The sequence below is a fragment of the Terrapene carolina genome, unplaced genomic scaffold, assembly GCF_002925995.2.
Source record: "Terrapene carolina triunguis isolate 2854851 unplaced genomic scaffold, T_m_triunguis-2.0 Scaffold211, whole genome shotgun sequence".
NCBI classification, from domain to species: domain Eukaryota; kingdom Metazoa; phylum Chordata; order Testudines; family Emydidae; genus Terrapene; species Terrapene triunguis.
The window spans coordinates 8,616,957-8,642,874 of NW_020664562.1; the positions used below are offsets into that span (position 1 = coordinate 8,616,957).

At 40.0% G+C, this 25,918-nt stretch overlaps 1 protein-coding gene across 1 annotated transcript in view; it reads left to right on the forward strand.

Moving 5' to 3' along the window:
* LOC113407399 (parafibromin) overlaps positions 1 to 25,918 on the forward strand; it is a 176,782-nt gene that overhangs the window by 1,201 nt on the left and 149,663 nt on the right. Inside the window, exons 2-7 of the mRNA XM_026655872.2 lie at positions 5,260 to 5,365; positions 9,131 to 9,200; positions 9,995 to 10,057; positions 10,148 to 10,200; positions 13,381 to 13,469; positions 16,522 to 16,738. Of these exons, the coding sequence (XP_026511657.1) occupies positions 5,260 to 5,365; positions 9,131 to 9,200; positions 9,995 to 10,057; positions 10,148 to 10,200; positions 13,381 to 13,469; positions 16,522 to 16,738 (598 nt within the window). The remainder of the gene's footprint in view (positions 1 to 5,259; positions 5,366 to 9,130; positions 9,201 to 9,994; positions 10,058 to 10,147; positions 10,201 to 13,380; positions 13,470 to 16,521; positions 16,739 to 25,918) is intronic.

A 25,918-nucleotide genomic window follows, 5' to 3' on the forward strand; every position in this document is an offset into this window, starting at 1 on the left:
GGTGTGTTTATTTTTTAAAGTGAACTTTCAAAATGTTATTCTTTATACGATATAAATTTTGTAGCCCAACAATTGTATTGTCTAAAAGCCAAGGGGTTGCTTTTTCCTACTTTTTTCTATACTCCTTGAAAATGAGTGCCTGGTTTTTAGTTAGACTTTATTAAGTGTCATTAAATTGTAGTAAGACATTCAATTTCTCCCAAAAATAATGCTGCAGAGAAAGCTGGAGATCAAAGAAAAAAATAATTTTCCCAAAGAAGCTCCATAGGTAGGGAAAGGGGGGGCAATAACACACTCAAGGATCTTTCAGCTGGTCATCTGAAGTCTGGGGCATTATTAAAGAACTTCTGAATTAGGGTAAGAACATTAGATTTGTTAACTGGATCAGACCCGTGGTCCAGTATTCTATTTATAGTGGTGGCCCTAACTTTCAGAAGAAGTCAAAAATAACCACCACAATCATAGAACTGGTTGGGACCTTGAGAGGTCATCTAGTCTAGTTCCCTGCACTCATGAGTAGACCATTCCTCTCCAGTAATGGAGATTCCACAACCTTCCTAGGCCATTTATTCTAGTGCTTAACCACCCTGACAGGAAGTTTTTGCTAATGTCCAACCTAAACCTCCCTTGCTGCAATTTAAGCCCATTGCTTCTTGTCCTATCCTCAGAGGTTAAGAAGATTTTTTCCCTCCTCCTTGTAACAACCTTTTACGTACTTGAAAACTGTTATGTCCCCTCTCAGTCTTCTCTTTTCCAGACTAAACAAAACCAGTTTTTTCAATCTTCCCTCATAGGTCATGTTTTCTAGACCTTTAATCATTTTTGTTGCTCTTCTCTGGACTCTCTCTAATTTGTCCACATCCTTCCTGAAATGTGGCATCCAGAACTGGACACAATACTCCAGTTGAGGCCTAATCATCACTGAGTAGAGCGGAAGAATTACTTCTCATGTCTTGCTTACAACACTCCTGCTAATACATCCCAGAATGATGTTTGCTTTTTTTTGCCACAACGTTACACTGTTGACTCATATTTGAGCTTATGGTCCACAATGACCCCCCAGATCCCTTCCCGCAGTACTCCTTCCTAGGCAGTCATTTCCCATTTTGTGTGAGTGCAACTGATTGTTCCTTCCTAAGTGGAGTACTTCGCATTTGTCCTTAAGTAAATAGGATGAAATTCAATCAGACCATTTCTCCAGTTTGTCCAGATCATTTTGAATTTTAATCCTAGCCTCCAAAGCACAATGCAGCTAGCCAGTTGTTCTTAGAGTTAGGGATTTGTTTCTGACTCTTTCAACTAGTCAGTTTATAATCTGAAGTATGTGACTTTATTACCCTTCTTTCAGGGTGTTCAAAAATCTGCTTGAGTTGTATATGCACTTTCCTCCCCTTCTCGCCTCACGTAAATTCTGCCAAAATGGATAATTCCTAGTTAAGGGGAGGGGAGTAATTGCTTTAGATATCTTTCCAAATATTAACTGTTTTTATTGCTGTTTTCTTGAGCAAGCAGGGAGGCAACTTTGGGGTGTCTCCTGCTCAAAGTTTTCTGGGATAGCAACCAGTAAAATTTAACAAGACTCTGGTCAGTTTCATTACTGTTATTCAGGACTGTGGGGGGAGCAGAGAAACTAACATCATAGAAATGTAGGGCTGGAAGGGACCCTGAGAGGTCATCTTGTCCTGTTCCCTGCTCTAAGGCAGGGCCAAGTAAACCTAGACCATCCCTGACAGGTGTTTGTCCAATCTGTTTGTAGAAGCCTTCAGTGAATCCCATTGCAACAAAGCCATCCACTATGACCTGCACGTTTCCCAGAGTCACTACCCTTGATATCAGCAGGTCTTTGATTGCGTTGGCTACTTGGATCACTACTTGGAGCAGCCCCCACAGTAGATTTGCCCACTCCAAATTGATTCCCGACTGACCGGTAGCTGTCTGGCATTGCAAGCTTCCACAGGGCCACTCGCTTCTCAACTGTGAGGGCTGCTCTCATCCTGGTATTCTGGCGCTTCAGGGCAGGGGAAAGCAAGTCACAAAGTTCCATGAAAGTGCTCTTGCGCATGCGAAAGTTTCGCAGCCACTGGGAATCGTCCCACACCTGCAACACGATGCGGTCCCACCAGTCTGTGCTTGTTTTCCGGGCCCAGAATCGGCGTTCCATGCCATGAACCTGCCCCAGTAACACCATGATTTGCACATTGCTGGGGCCTGTACTTTGTGAGAGGTCTATGTCCATGTCAATTTCTTCATCACTCTCGTCGCCGCACTGCAATCGTCTCCTTGCCTGGTTTTGCTTTGGCATGTTCTGGCTCTGCATATACTCCAGGACACTGCGCGTGGTGTTCATAGTGCTCATAATTGCCGTGGTGATCTGAGCGGGCTCCATGATCCCAGTGCTATGGCGTCTGGGCTGAAAAAAGGCGCGAAACTATTGTCCGAGGGAGAGATGGAGGGGCGAGTGACGACATGGCTTACAGGGAATTAAAATCAGCAAAGGTGGCTGTGCATCAGGGAGAAACACAAACAACTGTCACACAGAATGGCACCCCCAAAGATTGAACTCAAAACCCTGGGTTTAGCAGTCCGTTGATTTCACGGAGGGAGGGGGAAGCAAATGAATACAGAACAAATCTGGTCCATCTATTTTTTACATCTTAAGCTGGCAGCAGACGGTGCAGCATGACTGATAGCCATCGGCATCTTCTGGGTGCTTGGCAGAAAATGCTGTACTACGACTGCTAGCCATCATCGTCAAGACGGTTCAATAGGCCAGGAGACAAAACATGTCTGCCCAGGTGCCTCTGATTGAACTCACAGAGGAATCCACTGCCAAAAGGCAAGGAGCTGCTGCTGTGTAGCAATGCAGCCCCACGTCTGCCAGCACCCAGCTAGCCGATGACGGCTACCAGTCATACTGCACCGTCTACTGCCAAAAGGCAATTAACTGCTGCTGTGTAGCAATGCAGTACCATGTCTGCCGGCACCCAGATGACATATGGTGACGCTGAGCTGAGCGGGCTCCATGCTTTCCACGGTATGTTGTCTGCACAGGTAACCCAGGTAAAAAGGCGCGAATCGATTGTCTGCCGTTGCTCTGACGGAGGGGGAGGGGCCTGATGACATGTACCCAGAACCCCCCGCGACACTGTTTTTGCATCATCAGGTATTGGGATCTCAACCCAGAATTCCAATGGGCGGCGGAGACTGCAGGAACTGTGGGATAGCTACCCACAGTGCAACGCTCCGGAAGTCGACGCTAGCCTCGGTACTGTGGACGCGGTCCTCCGAGTTAATGCACTTAGAGCATTTTATGTGGGGACACACACAATCGACTGTATAAAACCGATTTCTATAAAACCGGCTTCTATAAATTCGACCTAATTTTGTAGTGTAGACGTACCCTTAGTGTCCTTGCTCTGTATTAACTTTCCCATCACCCATAATGGGAGTAGGAATTTTTTCATGGGGGTTAACCAATGAAGTACCAGTAGCGCACTGTTGCGAGTTGGTGATGTTTATTAGATCATTGAAATATCCTAATCAGCAAGTCAGAATGTGATCTTGTAACACCATATCTTCAGCCAGTGTAGTAATAGAGATCTAGCAGTTTTTTCTGCCTTTTTATTGATCAGTTACAAACTCAGACTAAAATGCCTATTATGCCTGATCACATAGAGATAAGCAGTAGTTCAAAGAAACGAGACAATCTAAAATGATTTTTTTTTTAAAAGTGCTAATACTACTGCACAAACCAGGTATTTGTTGTGGATGACATCACTTCTGGGGGATGTTGAATGGAGGAAGAGCTTTCATTACTACCAGGGCTCAAGAAATTTTCTAGACATCTACTAGCCAATGGTAAAAAAAAAAAAATGAAAATAAGTGGGGGGGCCCCCATCAGTAAGTGCTGGGGCAGTGACTTGGGCCTGCCCCCTCCCTCTCACTGTCATCAGCTTCTGGGGATGGCAGATTGCTGGGATTTCTACCAGGGTGCCGATCCTAAAACCTGGCTTTGTGGGCACTAGCTTTAAAACCAGCTCTTGGCTAGTATGTGTCTAATCAATTTGAAGCTGTACACCTCTCTCTTTCTTTTCCCCCACCAATATGATTCTTGATAGCTTGGCTGCTGGTCTGTGGTTCCTGATAGTATCATTGAAACTGACTAGACTGGTCAGTTTCAATCTACTGTTGGTTAGTAAAACAACAGTCATAACACTTGTAGAGGCACAGGTGTCTGGAACGTGGGGACCACATTACTACATTGATTTATACTTGGTTCGTATTTGGTAGGTGCTCTTTAAAGCATAAAAGTTCAATAAGCTAAAAGTCTGCAGGTTATGTCTTATGCCCCCATCTTCTCTTGGTAAGCTTGCTGCTTCTGGGGTGGAGTTTTCAAGCCCTAGGTGCTACCTTAATGGTTGATAGTTGGTCACAAGGCACAGAAAACGCTATTTAGGGTATGCTGGAAAAGTCATTTGCTTGTGCAAAGAGACGTTACTTTGAAGATCAGGCTGAACTCCTAATGTGCTTTTAGCAGCCGTGTTGCTGAAAAATAACAGTCTGACGCCAGCAATCTGGGAGTCCAGTATAAATTTGTAAATCTATTTCCATCTTACTGGTTTATCTTCTGAATAGCTTGTTATCATGTTCCTTATGAGGATCCCTTACATTTTGCTTGTATCCAGACTCTCTTGTGTCTCAGATATTTAGGATACACTTGGTTTGTGAAGTCTCTGAGCTCTTCACTAGCATAGATTTTACAATGAAGATTTTACATACCTATCTCCAGAGCAAGTCATCTGGAGAACACTTTAAATTATTTCCCAATGGATGTTGAAAATCTCCTCAGCCCCTCTCCCCCATCCCCAAGGGTCTGAGTAAGTTATTGCAGCTCTTTTGAAAATTAGGAGAATAAACATGAAGTAGTGGTTTGTCTTCCAAAACTTTTAAAAAGAAAAACAAATGTTAATCTTATAGTTACAATTCTTGACAACTATATACTTTTAGACTTTTATTAGTTGGCCTCTTTTCTTACACCTAATTACTCCAGCCACTTCTGGAGTTTTGAATCCATTCCATGTAGAGGTTGTAAGTATGTGGGTAATGATTGATAAAATATCTGTTGTACTCATGCTGACAAATTTGATCAGTGGCTTTTCATTTTTTTTTTTAATAGCTTGATATACCAAACAAGATTAATGAGGAGTATATGTGTGAGGAAATACGGTTGTAAATAAAATCTGTTTCTTGATGTTACAGGACAGGGAAAGAAGGCCAGCCCAGGGAATACTACACTTTGGACTCTATCTTGTTCCTGCTGAATAATGTGCACCTTTCACATCCTGTTTATGTCCGGCGTGCTGCAGTAAGTAGAGCACATGGAACTTTGTTCCTTAATAATGTTGGAGGGTGCATGCTTGACAGCTAATAATTTTTGTGATCATGTTAGTATTTTCAGGAAATTAGAACAGTTACTGTGACATTAACTAACATACTTACAAATACTCAGCTGTTTCTTGATAGTTACTTGGCTAACAACATGGTATGGCATAGTTATAATCATGAACAACAGTAAAAACATAACTTTAATAAGCGCAGCTTTCAGTGACTGGCATTATTGTTTTTGCTCCTCACCTAACTGGAATTGTTACTTGATTGGTACAGCCGAGCTGTAAAATAATAATAGTAATAATCTCCTCTTCTGAAAAATCAAAACCGTCTGCATTTTTATATTGAAACATCTCCACCATTTTCTGACAAAATGTCCACTCCAGTCTTGTGCAGAACAGTTTCACTCCTCTTAGTTCTTCCCTTGATGCTCTGTATACTTTTTCAACAGTGGTAAGTTGTTTATAGCCTGTTCACACATGCTCTCTGAAGAAGTTTTTTATTTATTTATCATAAAAAGCACTTGCTGACTGAGGTTGGGGTAACATGAGGGAAAACAATACAGGACTAGTAAAGAGAGCATAGAATATGTTTCAGCATAATCACTATATTGCTGAAAAAGGCTGTCATATTTTAATACTTCAATATTGACAGTACAAGTAAATCACTTGTGGCCTGTACCTTCTTTCTTGAATACTTCATAAGCATTAAGATTGATCCAAGTTAGTACAATATTTTGTATTCTGTTAGCATCTGTTAGTCTGAAATACTGAAATTGACTAAAATCTTTGACCTGAAGAATATTTCTGTGAAGCTCAAAAGCTTGTCTTTCACCAACACCTCACCCACCTTGTGTGTCTAAAATCGTTGACACCTGCTCTTAATTTTCTTATTGAATGAGTAGAATGAAATTGATTCACTGTTCACAGTAATTGTAATACTTGACACACTGAGTACCGGACTTAATGTGGACTCTGACATTGTTTTAAAGAAGAGAATTTAAGAGAAAAGATTACAAAATCATGTGGAAAAGTATGCATAATACTAAAGGATAGCATGTTAATCAGAAGCAGTGCTGGATATGGCAACTGAGCACACACATCCTTCTCCTATTCTGAACTGAGGTGGGAAGAGGGAGTTAAATGTAAAATAATCTATTACTACTTATTTGTAAGCTTGAAAACAGGAAGTTATTTTTTTTGCCATTCTTAGTCTTGCAGCTAGGAATTATTTGATATATTTGAACATATTTTAAAAACAAATATTCTTCTGTTCTTAAGACAGTGGCAAAACTAAGTAGAAAGACATGACAAGGTGTGTTTTATTGGTTCATTAATCTGTGTCTCAGTTCAAGCATAGCATCTCTGCTATGTGTGTTTAGTGATAGCTTTTAATACCAGGGTTTAAACTATCAAAACAAGGGCTTTTGGTTACATATGGTCTTATCTTTTCAGAAAATTTCTGTTTAATACATCTAAAGAACCAGATTAGCACTAATGTTTGTACATTAAAAGCCATCTTCTTTCTTTTGCTCCTTTGAAGATCAGTCTTTTACTTAGAGCATCTTTAAGGTTTCATTTTTAACAGCTTAACTGTAACTTGCAGTTGATTTTGTGTGAGAAATATAAATGCTGTTTCTTAACTTGAAATGAAAATGGGAAAGGCTGACCCTGCAAAAATGTTGGATCAGATGTGTGTTCTTGAGTTGGTGTCAGGGTTCCCTCCCTACTCTGAACTCTGGGGTTCAGATGTGGGGAACTGCATGAAAGACCTCCTAAGCTTATTCCACCAGTTTAGGTTAAAAACTTCCCCAAGGCACAAATTCCTTTTCTTGTACTTGGACGGTATTGCTGCCACCACCAAGTGATTTAAACAAAAATTCAGGGAGGGGCCACTTGGAGCCCTATCCCCCTTTCCTGGGGAGGCTTGAGAATAATATACCAACCAATTGCCTTTAATGTAAGTACAAACCAGACCCTTTATCTTTAGGACACTAAAATCAATCAGGTTCTTAAAAGAAGAACTTTATTATAAAGAAAAAAAGTAAAAGAATCACACCTGCAGAATCAGGATGGAAGTTACCCTGTAACTTTACAGGGTAATAAAAAGATTTAAAACACAGAGAACTCCCCTCTGGACTCTGCTTCACAGTTACAAAACAGGAATAAAACTCCCTCTTAGCATAGGGAAAATTCACAAGCTAAAACAAAAGATAACCTAACACATTCCTTGCCTCACTTACAATTTCTGTAATTCTTAGATAGATTATTCCAGGTATATTTTCAGGAGATGTTGTCCCTGCTTGGCTTCTCTCGTGGGAGAGGGAACAAACAAAGAGAGCCCAAACAAAACCTTCCCTCCGCCCCCCCCCGATTTGAAAGTATCTTCTTTCCTTATTGGTCCTTTTGGTCAGGTGCCAATCAGGTTATTTGAGCTTCTTAACAGGTAAAGATTCAGTACAGCTGCTCAGGAGGGATTTTATGCTACCCTTATCTGTATGTTTATGACAAGTGGCTATAACTTTAATGTTTTTTTCAGATAGCCTATGTTTGTGACAAACCAACTAAACTGAAAGAGATACTGTAAAGATTTTTAGGCTAAACATTTGCTTACCTGCAGAGTGTTTCCATCTAGTAGACTTTACTTGAAGGTAATTTAGTTTATTCTACACTCTGCTTAGGTACATAATCATAAGACTACCTCGATATACTGCATGCAAAAGGACTACACCCAAATCCAAAAATAGTAGCTATTTACTGTGATGTAAATTGGAACAAAATGCTCAGATGGCTAAAATAATGTTAGTCAGAAATTCTAACCGATTTAGAATGAAATCTGTCTACCAGAATTTTACTTGAGGTGGCATAGATGATCCCAGAAATGAGCCAAGATGTTAAATGATATGCCCAATGTTGCCATTGATTTATTGGAAGTAATTAAGTTGAGAATAGCATGTGCACCTTGAATTTTGAATGCAGCTTAAATGAATTATGCATCCACCAATGTTGAGCAGCTACCTAATATTTATTTTGTGATGTACCTAGAACATTCCTGGATGCTTGAAAAGTAATTGCAATCTGTTGACTGCTGACCTGGACAGTACATTGGTGTTACACGTATCATTATGCATTTAAGTGGAGCCAGCTGTATTTTTTTAATATGTTGAATAGATAAAGCTTAATAGCCCTTTCTCTTCTTCCTACTTTAGCTTATGGTTTACTGTGTAACCATGCAGGAACCATGGCAAGTGCTAAGAGAAAAGCCTTCCTCACTTGGTTCATTTTATGAAATAATTCATTTCCTGATGAAGCATTGCTTTATGAGCAAATGCTTAATTTTAAACTCTCATACTCAACAGATTTACTGTAAAAGAAAACTTTGAAAAATAGGATCATTCTTGTGAACAATTTAAAAGGAAAAAACATGAAACGTAGTGGTTCTGTTTTATCATGTGTTGCCAACAACAGTTTTTCACAAAAACAGCTTGCATGTGGTTGTATGGTTAGTAAGCACTGTGGGTAAAGTTGTTAGAAAACCTAGTAGATGAGGATTCTCCAGCTCTCCATTTCTAACAGATCTTATAATTTATTTACAATATAATTTGTGTATCAAACAGCAACTTCTAAATAAAGGAAATGTCTTCCCCACAAACTTAATACATGTCATATTATTTGGGTTTTGTTCTGAGGCATCCTGTTTTTGGATGTGGTCTATGTAAAATAAAATCTTCAATTCTTTTCAGACTGAAAACATTCCTGTGGTAAGAAGACCTGACAGAAAAGATCTACTTGCGTACCTAAATGGGGAAACATGTGAGTGAAGTTCTTCCTTTTTAGCACTGCTAAACTGCATTTTATTGCTTCACTTTTGCAGTGGGGAGGGAGAGATTAAACAAGAGTGGACATATGAACCTGTATATATGTTGGAGTATATGAGGCCTGTTCAAATGGGCTTACAGGTGTTCTGCCACCTCTTTGTTCTAAATTTCACTTGTCTGTCTCTGTGTGTCATTAGTAGCTATATGATAAAACAAACTGTGACAGCTGAGCCAACAGCTTCTTCAGATGTTAATGCTGCTGTGTGGTAGGGATGTGCATATACTTTTTTCTAGAGTGTGACAAAGACCTATTCAGTAATACCACACACGTACTATACCAGAATTGAGAGTATGAGTCTTACAGTTTGCTAAACTAATATATTACATGCTAACACTTATTCATTAGCAGCATAGCAATTTGTATGGTCTTCCAGCATTAAAATCTAGGTTACCAGTAGTCAGAGAAGAGAGGTGCTTGAAGATGTTAGCCTGTCTGTAGATGAATACTAATGCATGTTGTGTTTTAAATATTTTCTCTGCAGTTTTTCTTGTAGTACTGTATTTTTTAGTAAATTGGAATTTGAGGCTACTCACTTTTTGTGATATGTATGATAAGCATGCTTTTATTTCAAATGGGGGCCATTAGTTTAATTTCCTCTTACAAATGTAAGTGAATTTACAGAGATACTTGATTCCAGATTACAAAATATTTGTTACCTTTGCAGTGCTGTTTGCTTCCTGTGCTCACATCTTTGAATACTTACATACAATTTTGTGTTTGAACCTTAGCAACGTCATCAAGTATAGACAGAAGTGCACCACTTGAAATTGGTCTTCAGCGATCCACTCAAGGTATGATTTAACTGCTAAGCAGAGTTGGTATGAATTTTATGAAAGCCCACCACAATTCTGCATTTTTAATTACCTTTTTTTCCCCTTTAGTTAAAAGAGCAGCAGATGAAATATTAGCAGAAGCAAAGAAACCAAGAATAGAGGTAATGCAAATGACTAATGTCATCCATCTGAGTTTCTTCTGGGACTAACTAGATTTTTTTTATCTGATATTGTAATTTAGATAAACTTCCTTTCCTGTAGGTTCACATACTTCTCCCATTAATGTGAATGGGAGTTGTTTATGTGAATTAAATGGAGACTGTGCACCAATACTTAGTAGGAATTTCAGCCTCTCCTTTGAACTTTGATGTTTGACTTTACTGGCTTTAAATTCTAACACACTTAAGTGGTCTGTAGTATAAGAGGGGAAATCTGCAACTTTATAGATCATGGATGTATATTTTGTATCACATGGCTGGAAGTTAGCCTAGTTGCTTGAATAAGGGCTGAAGGATTGGGACCTAAATCCTATTTACTGGCATTAAAAAATACGTAGGCACATTTCATCCTCTTAACATGTAGCTACTCTTACTTCCCCATTCAAGACCAAAGCATTTGACCTTTAATTTACATCTTCCCATCATTATTCTAGGTGTGTTTGTTAAAGGATCCTTATCATACTTGGTTTACCTGTTCTGATACTACAGTGCTCTTGGTAACATGTGAAACTACAGTCCACCATTGTTACCCTTAGTCTGACCTGACATCCTGGCAGTTCATTTAATGGTGTACTTACACAAGTGCATCTTCAAAGCAATATATTACATTTATTTATTCAATTAGGAAGTGGTTAGCATTACTTACAGTCAAGACCATGAGTCTGTGACAAAATCTGATTTAATGTTTTTTCTCAGTTACCTTTTTGTGTCATCCTTGTCAGTTGGTTGCTAAGATTCCTCTATGAAATTGGCTGTACATATGTCCTGTGTATTATAGGCTTCTTTTTTTAGGTGGTCTGAAACTACCAGTTAAATATTACTAAATGTTCCTACTATTCTATAACAAATTAACTTTTATTATTTTCTATAGCAAACAATTAAAATATTGTCCTGTAACTTGTCCTATTTTAAACTAAAATCATGATTTATTTTTACCATTTTGCTGTGGAAAAATAACTTGTTTTAGAGTACAGTCATCCTCAAAAGATTTAGGAGGGGTGGTGCCATTGCTGATAAAGTGGATTAGATGTGCTCACAGTTAGTGAAGCTACTGCAAATTATTCCACCTCTTCACTCTTTCACTAGCCTGGTGCTTAGTAGATGAGTGATTCATATCATAATTGAGTATATGACTTACTAAGAGTCTCTCTACCAATTTTTGCTTCATTTTCAGATGTATGTTGAAAAGCATACAACATAGCTTCACTTTAAGGGCTTGTCTGTGCTAATGCCACAGTTTGCCCATTTTTTATGTTTACATCACAGGCATGTTGTGATATATTTAAAACAAGATTGGACAGACCAAGACCTTAGCAGCACAGTATAGGCACTCAGTTGTGTCTGGACACAGTTCCATCTTGTGTAGACTAAACTCTGGTTTAAGTATATTCTGGAACCATGCTGCAGTCTTGATCTTTGCAGCTGTGTTCAGGAGACAACTCTGTAACCAGGTCCTCTGAAAAGTGGTTCTTGCAATATAGATGGATCCTGTCTGTCCTCATTCTTTCCTGTGGCCTAGCTGTTTCGTGTGATCGCTCGGTTTACCGACCCTGCTGATGAACCCCTTGGTCTTTTGAATAATAAAATACTTAAAAGCTAATTAATTTAAGGCTAACCCGTGCTGATTAGTGGTCACTGCAAAGAATTTGTTGGGTGCAACTTGATGGATGCAAATAATCTTTTTGAAAAATCATTTAAATTAACTGGGGGGGAGAGGTACCTTTTCTTAAAGTTAATGTTAATAATAGAAACACAGTTTATTTGCTTTCTTGGATAAACATCTTCAGCTCAGGGGCCCACATCAGTATGTTAACATTTGTCACAGATGTTTAACTTCAGTTCTTCACCTTCTAATAGGCAGCATACAGTACAACCTCATTAATTCACACTAATGTCTGGGAGCCCCTTTTTCAATGAGCAGTTAAACCTTGCAATTATTTGTAAAATAAACAGGGAGCTGCCACATCACTTTACAGCTGTCACTCTGGATTTGCGTCTCAGAAGGAGCTAGTCTTTGCAACCACTTCAACTCTTCAATAGACAGACATTTTGTTGGAGCATGGTTTATGCTTGGGTGCAGTGGCATGAGAAGCTGTAAGTAGTGTGCAAAGACTCTACTCCTATGGAGCAAAGACGTTAGGGGGCAGTGGGATGGAGTACCGGTGATCTACAACTTTATTGCATTATCCGATGAAGTTATGGTTCTGCTTCACTTCAGTGGTACTGCAGATTTCTTATCATGGTATTCAGAATTAACCAGACTTCTTTGTAAATAGTTCTTAAAGAAAACACTGTGCTGTTCTAGCAGCTCAAAGTCTATAAAGCCTGTTTAACCAGCTACCTGGGGATTCTCCCTGTGTGGTGACTCCATATCTGCCTGATGTTGGAGTTTGGCTAGGTACACTGTCACAACGGTCCCTTCAAGCTATAGGGAGTGGGATGCAACTTGGAACAGACTTGACGCTGCTTTAAGTTTTTTTGGGTGCCAAACTGACTTTGGCTGGCCCTAAGTTCAAAAAGATGAAAAGATGGCATAAGTCCACCTTTGCTGCCTCTTCCCACTTCATTTCTGCCTTAAGCACAGTTCAACAAGAGAATTTTGCTTTTTTTTTTTTTTTTTTTTAAATAACGAGTTAATTACTTTAATTTGTTTTGGGAGTGCCATTTGGAGAGGATCTACATCAAGATATAAACTAAATTTGACTTTCTGTGCTAATACATCACTTAAATATCTGTGCAAATCTTAAATACCATTTAAATTTTGTTTGGGAGGGAAAGTGAGGTGATGGAATTCCATATTTCAAGAAATATGAGCTCTGGCAGCCAACATAAAAGCCATTCTCTAAATTGTTGTCTGTGACTTTCAAGAGGTGACTTGTAGCTTTCTTTAGTTAACTACTCAGTGTTCTTTCAAGAATCAATTTTTAATAGTCTACCACTCAGCAATCCATCCGTGCAGCATGGCTACAAAACTACACCAGATTGGCAAAGAATTTCTTTAGTCACAAAAAGTTAAACATGCTGATTTCTATGAAGTTTCAGTTTTAAACTTACTAATTTTCAGAGAGGGCAGAGAGATTGTACTGAAGCTGCTTTATAAATAAACATTGCTATTGCTACTAGGATGAAGAGTGTGTGCGTCTTGACAAGGAGCGGCTGGCAGCTCGGTTGGAGGGGCATAAAGAAGGTATTGTGCAGACAGAGCAGATCAGGTAAGAAATCTTATTTCACTCCTGGGGTAGTAATTGCTAGTTTTAAGGACTGTAAAGCCGACCAGTTATTTCATCTGTTCTCAAGTGTATGTCCAGCAGCCCCACTGAGGGGTTCCCTGGATTTCTGCAGAAAAACTGTCTCTGGAAAAATGTTAGCCATCAGACTGCGGCAGAGCTTCATGTGATTGGAGGTCAGACTCCTGTTTTGGAGGGGTAACTTCACAGCAGTGACTGATCAGTCAGCACCCAGAAGTGATCAGACTGTTGGTTTGTGTCTCTGACTAGTGTTTTCCTTTTTCCTTGTTTCTGCCATAGTATTATATAGACAGGCTAATAAAATGGGAAACACCATAGAGGACAGCAGCTACCCTTTATCTCCTGCATTTAAAACAACACCCAAAGTTGTTGAGGAATGTGTGTGTCCACTTTGTCTCTAGAAGGAGTAAAACCTTGCAAGAAGCAAGCTGAAGCGCAGATGAGTCCCCTATTAGGTCTCTAAATTGGATTGATCTTCCATAATATGTGTAGATGAAGCTCTGCTAAACATACAGAGAAGGAAGACTTTCATTGCCACAAGAAGTCATCAGCATCTTGAGGATTCAAATAGCTCAGCAGTTTCCTTTTCCTTTTCCTTTATACCTCTGCAAAATTCTACAGGGATACAGATGTACATCCTTCAGGGCCTTAAACTGGATTTCCCCAAAGCTGGGCAGAGAATCTGATGGATCCATGGCAAAGCCTGACTGATGTAAAGGCCTTAGGTTTTGTGGGCATAACTGCCCATCATTTCCCTCCACCCACTTTCTCCTTGCTTAGACCTATCCTTTTATTATTACCCCAGGATCCCTCCAAGTTCTGTCCTTGACCCGTCCTAGCTCCCTAGAGCAGATTGCTAAAGCATGGAGCAAAGACTCTATTATGTTTCCGAAAATCTTGGTTTTGACATTGGGGAATATGTCAGACTCTAATTGGCTAATTGAGTAAGAAAACTCAAGAGACTTGAGGGAAGAGACAGAGCATTTGGATGTCTCCTTATTCTAGCACTTCTCAGCTATGAAAGAATAAAAATGGTGCCAAGCTGTTCTAGAGCAAACAGTTCACTTCAGAACCAGGCAGAATGTTTCTAGAAGCGGTGAGCTCTTAGTAAGAAAAGCATTCTGAAAAGTTACAAAAATACCCCTTTCCCCCTAAAATACTTTGAACCAACTATTCAAAAAAGCCTAGAGCTCTAATTGGAGCAGTCCCAGTTAGTGGAGCAAAAAGGTATGTTATTTCTCTGTCTGTCCCATCAAACTGAAGAATTCAGTAATTGAGAATGTCAGAGTTGTTCTCTAAACATGTTCTGTCAGTTTATATAGACATGCAAATGGACAGATGAGTGGTCTTATTAAGGCTCTGCACTGGGACTCAGAAGGTCTGGATTCAATTATCTCTGCCACAGACCTCTTGGGTGACCTTGTGCAAGTCAGTTAATCTCTTCTGTGCCTCAGTTCCCAAGCTGTAAAATGGGGATATCACTTCCAAATCTGAAGGGGATGTGGTGGATGACTTAGTTTGTGAGGAGCTCAGATACTGTGATGAATGCCAAAATGAACAAGACTTCAGCAAATATCTTTTCCCTATCAAGTGAAATTTCTCCAGACTGTACAGACAGTGTGATAGGGAGGCCCCAGTTGTTACTATTCCAATGTTCATCTTATCCACTAGCTTTGAAAGAACTTTCAGAGCCTGGTGAAGTGATGGTCTAGAATCCACAAATAACACCTAAATCCAGGATAAAACATACCTTTCATTGATAAAGGAGACTGCCACCTGCATAGGTGTAATTAAAGGCTACCTGCAATAAGAATTCTTAATCACTGTCTAACTTCAAAAAGTTTAGTGACCTACTCTTTGTACTGAGTCAGGTCACTGAGGGTCTTGGTGTTCCTGATGTTCGGATGGCTTCACAGACTGCCTTTAGTGTTCTGTGGAGTACCAGGCAATGCTGCAATGAGGATTGCTGAGTATTCATTATTATTTTTTGTATCTCATGTCTTTTATTTTTTTAATAGTACAAAAGAGACTCTCTTTTAAAATGCAAGTGACATAATATTTAAAGGTATTAAAGTGTGTGCATACCTGTTAAATTAGTTAAGCTACTACAAAAAACAAACTACACAAACAAAAATATCCCTCTCTACGTAGCTTACTTTCATAAATAGAATGCTTTCCAATCACATGCTCATTAGATACACTTTTTTCAGTGTGAAATGCAAAATAAAATGAAAATTGACTTAAACACAGACTTCTTTGCCTAACTCAATTTTCATTTTATTCTGAAGTTCACTTTGAGAATGATAATATCTGAATTGGAGTTAGGCTGTCAGGTAGCTGAGTTTCATTTTGTTCACATTTAAACAAACACATAACACATTAAATGTTTGTTTAAATGTGTTAACATAAACACATATGCAACTTAAAAAATATAGGATGGGGAAATACTGGGTCAAGAAGAACTCTTTGAAATGCAGCACAGGTTCATAGCGACAAAGTTTAATGCCATCTTGACTGTTTGGTCTGGGTGAAATGAATTGGTAATGTTGGTCCACTTCTTAGTGGAAAAGTGTCAGCATACCATAGCTGGTACTAAACTACGCTCTTTTTTACCATCACGAGCAGTGGCCAAGGATTGAATAGACAGGTAACTTGAACTATATTCATTTGTGGGTAACAGAGGGACAAGTGTTGTCCTTACAGTAACCTGAAGCCTTTAGCCCCAGGGCTGTACATTTCATAAGCGCTGGTAGGTCTCTCTCTCTCCGTGTATATTGTATTAGTTTTCTTGTGGTATTTTTAAATTACTTGGGAAGTCATCTATCAGGGAATGACTTTAATGGCCAAAGTAGCAGTGCCGATGTCTCTATGGAGACCACCTTATGATATATGGTACAGATGTAAACTTCTAGTAGTTTGGGAGGAAATCAAGGCTGATTGTTCATATGTACTTCAGAACACAAAACTTATAACTGATTTATGCTTTTACTCAGCCGCCTCTGATATTCTTGTTTAGATCCTTGTCTGAAGCCATGTCTGTGGAAAAAATTGCTGCTATCAAAGCAAAAATCATGGCGAAGAAAAGATCTACAATCAAGACAGATCTTGATGATGACATAACTGCTCTTAAACAAAGAAGTTTTGTTGATGCGGAGGTAGATGTAACCAGAGACATTGTCAGCAGGGAGAGAGTATGGAGGACAAGAACTACAATTTTACAAAGCACAGGCAAGGTAATGCTTTTTGTTTATCAATTTTTTTTGAACCAGCATTTAGAAGCTAAATGCATTGTCCATGTTGAGTAGTTGAGGAAAAAACCTTTCTTGGTTTTGTTTTTAAGTTGAACAGAATGATATTAACATGTATTAATTAATACAAATATAACACCTAAGTAACAACCATTTCATTCTTTTCATCTTTGTAATTTTCTTTGCCACCCCTTCAGTCTTGACAGCTACAAATAGTAACTGAAGTTACTGCTGCTCAGATGATCTTTTTACCAGTTTTTAAATAACTAGACTTCTTGGTCATGTCACTTTTGTAGGATTTAAAGATAGGATTTAAAAAAAAAAAAAAAATTCTGAATAGTTTCTGTAATGCATTGCTAAATCAATTTCTATCCTCTTGCCCAATCTTTTGTGCCCTAAACTCCATGGGCAGTGCCTAGAGGTTTTTCCTCCCTTCAAAATGGAAATAGATTTGATTGAAAAAAAAGTAAGACTAACAAAACACAGTGTGGCAGGAAAACAGTAGGCTGAACGGCCACTGGCATACTTGGAAAAAGCTCAGTTGAGAGAGATTATTTTTATCTTCATTACACTGGGCCTTGTAATTTGCTTGATAACTTAGGCCATGTCTACTCTAGCAAGCTTAAAGTGGCACAGCTATACTGATACAGAGAGAGCTCTCCTGTTGACATCATAAAATCACATCGAGTGGCAGTAGCTGTGTTGGCGGGAGACACTCTCCTGTCGACATAGTGCTGTGCATACTACCACTTATGCCAGCAAAACTTAGGTTGGTTACAGAGATGTTTTTGTTTTTTTTTTTTCCACACCCCTGAGCGGCATACGTTTTGCCAACATAAGTAGTAGTGTAGACATGGCCTTAGTAGCGTCTAAACTGGAATAGTTCAAAGGGAAGCAAAGTAGTTTGGGCTTCATGTTCACCTTATCTTAACTCATCATGGAATAAAGCTGGTGTGAGCCCTGGAGTTGGCAAGGGTCCTGCTCATTACCATGCTCAGAAGATTTCTGCCTTGTTTGAACCTCTTGTTAGGTAAAAGATTTTAAATTGACAGGGAGAGTAATAACACGAAAAAATCCTTTAGTCTTTGGACCTAGGTGGTGGGGTTTACAAGGAGGGGAAAACTCAGAGGAATAAACAACAATATATTGTCATTGTTAAGGGTGATGGAGCTGCACTTCTGGCTTTCATGCCTAAACACTGTCTTGCTGAAAGAATACTGTAGAGCCAGTCATGTTCCTGCTGCTATTTGTTACTAACCCCATCCAGGGTCAATCTTTCTTACTAAACAAAATTAAATTTTGAATATTCAAGATTTTAGCAGTTGTTACAGAAAACATGTAGAAACTGCAGGAGCCTGGGTGGCTTTTCCCCTCCCCCAGAATCCTGCATTTATCTAGAGGGGCCATCCCCATCCTTAGCATGTGACTTCGACAGGAACCATGTGGAGCCGGTTTAGGGGCAGAGGTGGGAGTTCCACTCCAGAAGCTCTGCTGTGGGAGGGAGTCAGGGAATAGTGGAGTTTGGCAGATTCTAATACAGGCCTCTCCACGAAGATAGGGGAGAGAGCAAGGATGAGGCATATGGGTTGTCACTAAGCTTGCTCTTCTCCATGGGACCACTTTGCGACCAATCTATAGAAGAGAATGAGGATGATAGAGATTCTTCATTTCCAATCTACCCATAGGAACCAGGGGAGAGCAGTGGGTTCCTGAGGGCAGTAGTAGAGACTGATCAAATCTTAGGACCTTTCTTGAGGTATATGAAGCAGTGACGTAAAGTGGAAGGGCAAAGAAACTGATCTCTTTCCAGGACTCTACTTGCACAGTTCTCAGTGCAGGTTTTGGGCCTTCCTTGTTCTATCAGTAGCTCAAGGTGTGAGAAATAATCAACTAAAGACAAGGTTACTTGGCTCAGTTGCTTTACAAGTGTTTGAATTTTTTTTCTTTACAGCCACAATTTCCTATTTTAAGGCATTTTTCTCTTTTGTGTGAAAGACCAACACAAAGTGGAAACTGTATTCAAAATACTGTCAAATGCACAAAGTAAACAGAGGTATTAGAGGAAATCACTATTTTATTTTTTTCAAGTATAGTAAATTTAGGTATTACTGAAAGAGTAGTTAAAAATGTTTTCAACAAAAGTGAAATATGTACGTTTATTTCTAATTAGATTAAGGATGTGTAGATCAACCTTCCCCTTAAGTTTGGACAGGTCTTGCTACCGTAGATCTTGCTTCTGCTTCAGTGATAGTAAATAGCATTTTCCTTTACAAAGATTTGTAAAGCATGTAGTTAATGGAGTCTGAAGCGTTGACATTCACCAAATTAGGTGGCATGAGGTCTTGCCATTGTAGTCACTTTCTTGACAACAAATCTATTTATAGAGAGAGGGTTAGATTTGTCTTGTCAGATATTTATATAATTTCAAAGAATTTGAACTGAAATATTGACTGGTTCAGATATGCCAGAAGTGATATTTACATTTTTAATGCTACAAATCTTCGGAAAAAAATTAATAAGGGATTCCCATTGTAAGTTCTTCAGCTAGAAAACATTTTTTACCAGAGTGGATATATATACTCTGTCGAAGATAATTTAAGATTGGACCTTTAAGTAGAACAGCTACAGAATAAAACATTGAGAATAACTGGTGTTGGTTTCCTGCTCCAAAGATGTATACTATACTCCTGGGGGAATTCTGTGCCAAAAAATTAAAAATTCTGCACACAATATTTTAAAATTCTGTAAAATTCTGCATATTTTATTTGTCAAAATAATACAATATAATAAAGCCGGTTTCAATTATTTTGGTAATTTATTTCAAAAAGCCTGTCAGCAAGTATGTCTGTAACAATACAGACAACAAAAAAGATTCAGCAAATGTTTTTTGACAAATAGAGTCCTTACTAGGCATATTAATACAGAACTTTGAGTAATAATTCATTTAAACTACAATCCTGAAATGTATTTTCCGCACCCCACAGAAGCAGTGCCAAGGCTTGGGGGAGTCAGGGGTAATGGAACTGAGGGAGAGGGAAGGAGCCTAGGAGTGAACCTGGAGGGTTGTTGGCTATGGGTGGGAGAAGTATGGGTTTTTTGCCGGAGGGGGGAGGGATTGTTAGGGAGTTGGGGAACCTTCCCCATGCTGACCTCTAGCTTTTCCAATTCAGTCAGGCACATCCACCCCCCAGTCTTCATGTGTCCCTCCACCCCCACTCAGCTACCCTGTCCCTATGTATCTTTGCACCCCCACTCAGCCGTCCCCATATGGTCCTACACCCCCACTCCCATTCTGCCCCTGTCCCAGTCTGTCCCCCTGCACTAGCCCTTCTGAACCCCAATCTGTGACCCCCTGCAGCTCTGTGTGCCCTGCTCTCTCTGTCCCTCCTGCATATCCCGTGTCTCCTCACTTGACCCTACGGGCAGGGCGCTGTTAGGAATGCAGGCTTTTCTTCCTTCCTTCCTTCCTCCATAGCTGCTGTTGAGCCGGCTGCCCTCTGTTCTGGTGCCACAGTAGCCACTGGTGGGTGAAAGGCATAACTGCAGCACCTCTCAGGCAGAATGTGTTTCCAGAGGAAAAAAAAAGTCTGCAGGGGACATGAGTTCTGTGCATGTGCAGTGGCGTAGAATTCCCCCAGCAGTAAACCAGACAAGAAGGGAAACTTGATTTCAGGTATCTGAACTTTTATTTTGTAAAACAAAGAGCTGAACACATGAGGAAACCCTTACCTTTTGCTGAAACAGTTATTCCTTAATTAATTCCTTCCTTTCACCCCATTTCTCCCCCCCCCTTCCAAAATAACCTGTGACAATTGAGCATTTGAATTCTGCCCACTGCAGATTTCAGTGACCAGTCTGTAAGCAAAGAGCATTTCCTTTATTCAGTCTGTACCATGAGAGCGTTAATGGCACTTATTCTCCCTTTATAACAAATTAAATTAGTTCGTGCTGGAGCTGGAAGGAAGAGCTGCAGAGTTAACAGGAATATTGGCAGGGAGTCTTTCCATCTCAGTGGTTTTTGATGTACCTAGCTTAAAAACCTTTTCTCTCAGCATGCCCAGAAATATTTCTCAGATACTAAGCAGTGTGGTAACTCAGTAGGTTGGGTTGAGTGGTGTGAGGAAAAATCTCAGAATTGAAATCTAACAAGTGCCCTATGATTATGCTTGTGTATTTATGTACTTTTTTAAGTAAACCTCCATTCTCCTGGGAGCAGGGTTTTTTGAGAACTTCCTGAGCTCTTCCATATTTTTTATCCCTTTTTCCTCTATAAACCATTTCCAAATGTACTGCAGTGAACTCCAACATTAACTACAGTGAGAGCTTTTGATTCATATTTTATTGTGGAATGTTTTTCCACAAACTAAAATATAGGATGTTTCAAAATTACTTTTTCTACATGAGATTGAGTCATACCCACAGGACTGAGGGAACATTAGCTAGCCCCATTCTTTCCCCATACCACCCAACCTCTGGGAAGACTGGAAGGACTGCACCACCATCCTTCCATGGTCTCTACATTAACCAACAAGCTGGAATGGTTGCTATATCCATTTTTATGATGCTTATGCTGGGAGTTCCTAGCTACTGGCTTTGTGGATTTCATGGCCCATCTTTTGACGTGCTCCTAAATCCCTTCTTTGTTGGCTCTTTGGGGATGGTGCTTTCACAGTTCAGGACTACTGCACCAGTATTTCATCTCCTTAGTCCAGTAGGGGCATCCATTCTCAGACTTACAGCTGGCACCTCTCTTGGGCAGAGAGGCATCTCTCTCCCTCCTGATGGGTATTTCCAGACCTCACAGTTCACTGCCTATACTGTGATATCCCAATCAAGACAGACTTCCTAAACAGGCCAGCATCTCTGCTTTGCTTTCTCTTTGAAGGCTATGAATAAGGTAACTGCCTGTGGTTTTAAGTTACCACACAGCTTATTGTAAGCAAGCATCTTTATTCTTAGGGTAAAAGCATTACAGAGAAAACAGTAAAAACAGTAAAAGAACCTACCCACATGCTTTCTAGAGATCACCTCCTATCTCCACATGGCCTCTGGTAAGTGTCAGTTCTTCCAGCCCTTCCCTAAGAATTGGGGCCCTCCCCTTGGACAGAAGGAGCTGTCCCTTTGCTGGATCAGAAAGGAAAGTTCTGAGTCAGTTTAAACTCAGGCTATTTATCCTTTCTTTGTCTGTTGGCCTCTGGAGAATCCACTTTGAACTAGGATAGGCGAGTCTCCCCAGGAGGTGGTGCGCTTCTAGAGGGGTTGCAACCTGAGTGAATTTGCCTAGTCACCCTCCACTGTTTTTAGTTCCTGGAGAGCTGTGGTAACCCTCTACCATGGAATTGCATACAATCCCTGGCCCCCGATGATACTATAAGATCTCCCAAAGATATTTCAGGAAACTGCTATAGCTGCTGCAAGTGTAAGTCTCACTCTGGAGGCCTGGATGTGGCACCAAACGGCCCTAATAGGAGTCTTAAGTGGCACAAAAGGCCTCACACCAACCCTCTGTGCCTGGTGAGTTTCACCAGAGGGCAGCAGAAGGCCAAGAGGAAAGATTAGAGACACAAGGTGGGTGAGGTAATATCTTTTATTGGACCAACTTCTGCTCTTGCTCGAAAGCTTGTCTCTCTCAACAACAGAAATTGGTCCACTAAAAGATATTACCTCACCTGCCATGTCTCTTTAATATCCTAGGCCTAACATGGCTACAACTACACTGAATACAAGAGAAAAGATTACCCACGTGGATTTGAACAACAGATCTTTGCAGATATTATGCTTTGCCTACCTGTACTGAATTTCTATTGTCTGTGGGGAGATCTGAAGGGAGAATAGAGCATTGGAGTAGAACGATAGAAATTGGAGATGGGAAATGTGGATCTGAGTTAAAACTTTGTCCAAAGGGAAGTAGCTTTGTACAAAATTAAAGAATGTAAGAATTTTAAGATGCCTTGCACACACAGCTGGTAATAACACCCAGAACAATTCTTACAACATTGCAACTTGTTATATGATCACAATTATATAAAAGTCCTTTTTTTGGAGGCTATATCTGACAGATTGATGAGTTTACAGGTGAAAATGACTTATCTGCTTGCCAATGCAGGGTTGTTCCCTTCAGAACACTTACCAGTGCTTTGTCCAACATAGATATAAATGTTACAATCACTGAGGCTTTCTCACTTTGCATGGGAGACTATCAAATAATCTGATCCTGATACTCATCATACATTTAGGAAGGGAAAATTTCATTCTGTCATTGCTGGTTATACCCCTCTTTCACCATCCTCTCCATTGTAGATGTTTTCACCTTTCCAATATTTGTGTATACTAAATTTCCTTTACTTGCAGTCCCTAAGAAGAACTTTCAAAGGAAAAAAAGACTGTCCTCTGTTTTTATTATGATGTATAAAGAAGACGTGAAAGAGTTTATAAAACCCCCAAACAAATAAAACTCCTGCTTGAGAAACTCACAACGACACCTCTACCCTGATATAACACGACCTGATATAACACGAATTCGGATATAACGCGGTAAAGCAGCGCTCTCGGGGGGGTGGGGCTGCGCACTCCGGTGGATCAAAGCAAGTTCGATATAACGCGGTTTCACCTATAACATGGTAAGATTTTTTGGCTCCCGAGGACAGCGTTCTATCGGGGTAGAGGTGTATCTATTTTCATCTTCCCTGCTCTTGCTGGAGAATTCCCAGGAGGATTAGTGCAATGGAGCAGGTGTTTTCTCAACCCTCAGTTGAAGGGATGGAAGTGTTTGGATTTTTACCAGAGGGATTTCTTCCCAAGTATTAGGAATGTATTTCAACACAGGGTTTTAAACTGTCTAATTAAAATTTGTGATGTTCTGCTAATCCCTCTGTTATCTATAGTCTTCCTTGGAAAATAGGGTAGACTGTATGTGATATTGTTGGGGTTTTTTTTATAAAGTGCAATTTTTTGTCATTTAGAGGCAAATTGGGCACAACCCCACTTTTTTCATTTGTAAGACACCTTAAATAAGCTATATGTATTGAACTCTAATCTTGATTCATAAATCAGTCCACTTATCAGTTTTGCTTCTCTGAACTCTTTCCTGTGTGTGTGGGGGGGTGATGAGGTGCCTAGAGCTGAATGAGATATTCTAGAGATGATCACACTTGGACTGTATAAAGAGGGACTACTGCTTTCCTGCCTGTAGCATTGATGATTGTGTGTCTCTCTGTGTGTGTATACAGCACACAACTACATTACTGTGTTTTTGTTCTGTTTCACTGCACACTTGTCTAATTGGATATCCATCATGCCTAGGTACCCTCCAACATTATTGCTTTCCAGATTTCTCCCTCCCATTGCATAGGTATTCTAAACTATCTTCTCCCCCCAGCAGCATTAATTAACACAATACCATGTTGTTATTGCTTGCCAATATTTTTGATTTTCTGTGGATATTATTTGTGTGTACTTCCTCTGTGTTAACTGGTTTATAATACTTCCCAGTTTTATATCATTTACAAATTTCATTTGCATCTTTTTAAGAACTCAGGAGAGCCTGGCTCATGGTACTTGCCCCTGTCTTGAAGTGATGCAATTTGTGATAGAAATTTTGAATGAAGACCAAGTGGCTTTTACTGAAATTCCTAGATTTTTGTCTTTCTAACTATTTTTTAAAATGTTCCTAGCTGTGGAGTTGTTTACACATGAGGGGAATACAGTCTCCAACCATTCCCGTAACAGTATATAATAACTTTAGAAATTTAATATTCTGTACTTTTGCAATGATATCCTTATATTAAAGGTTCTGTATAGCTGTTTCTGAGTAGACTTTGGTGCTGCTGTAGCACTTTAATAAGACCTCTTTAAGGTTGTGAGATAAAGCTTGGAAATTTAAAAAAAAACCATTTTGTTCTTTGAGTGTAAAAGCAATTTTGTGTATGAGCTCTAGGTGGCAGAATTGTTCCGTGGTCCTGAAATTCACAGCTATTGCAGTGAACTTGATATCAGAAGCAATCTATAAGGGTGAGGTATGCCCAGTTAAATTAGGAGCTAGTATCCTTGTTACTAGCTTGTTCAAACTGAATAAGTTTGTAGTTTAAAAATGGTGACTGTCTAACAGTATGAATGTGAGATTTTTACCTCATCCACCTTGTCTCTGTAATACAGTAACTCCTCGCTTAACGTAGTTATGTTCCTGAAAAATGAGACTTTAATTCTTATGGGGAAATTCGCTTAATGTAGATGGGGAGGAGGGGGGTTAGGTTCCAGGGAATTTTTTTCTCCAGACAAAAGACTATTATTTATTTATTTATTTTATATATCTCTCTCTCTCACCCACCCACCCTTCTACCCCGATACAACGCAACCCGATATAACACAAATTCTGATATAACACGGTAAAGCAGTGCTCCGGGGGGGCTGGGGAGGGCTGCGCACTCCGGTGGATCAAAGCAAGTTTGATATAACGTGGTTTCACCTATAACATGGTAAGATTTTTTTTGGCTCCCGAGGACAACGTTATATCGAGGTAGAGGTGTGTGTGTGTTTTTTATATATATATATATATATTACACACACACATATACACAGTATAAGTTTTAAACAATTAACTTTATACTGTACACAGCAATGATGATTGTGAAGCTTGGTTGAGGTGATGGAGTCAGAGGGTGGGATATTTCCCAGGGAATGCCTTACTGCTAAATGATGAACTAGCACTTGGCTGAGCCCTCAAGGGTTAACACATTGTTAATGTAGCTTCACACTCTACAAGGCAGCACAAATGGAGGGTCGGGAAGTCAGCATGGCAGAGAGACAGAGACGTGCATTGCCCCTTTAAGTATGCTGACCCCGCTCTAAGTACACTGCCTTTTAAAGTAGATCAGCAAGTTGAGACAGCTGCCAGCAAGCTCCCTCCGTCCTGAGCCCTGTCGTGTCCTCCCCCTCCCAGCTCCCGCTCAATGGAGATGAGGTAAAGGAGTGGGTGGGAGGGGGACACCCTGACATTAGCACCCCTCTTCCCCTGCACAGCAAGCAGGAGACTCCTGGGAGCAGCTCCAAGACAGAGGGTAGGAGCAGCACAGGGCAGTGAGGGGAGGGACAGCTGAACTGCCTGGCAGCCTGCTGGGCGGCTGCTGCACAGGGAACTTAGGGGAGCAGGGAGCTGATAGGGGGCTG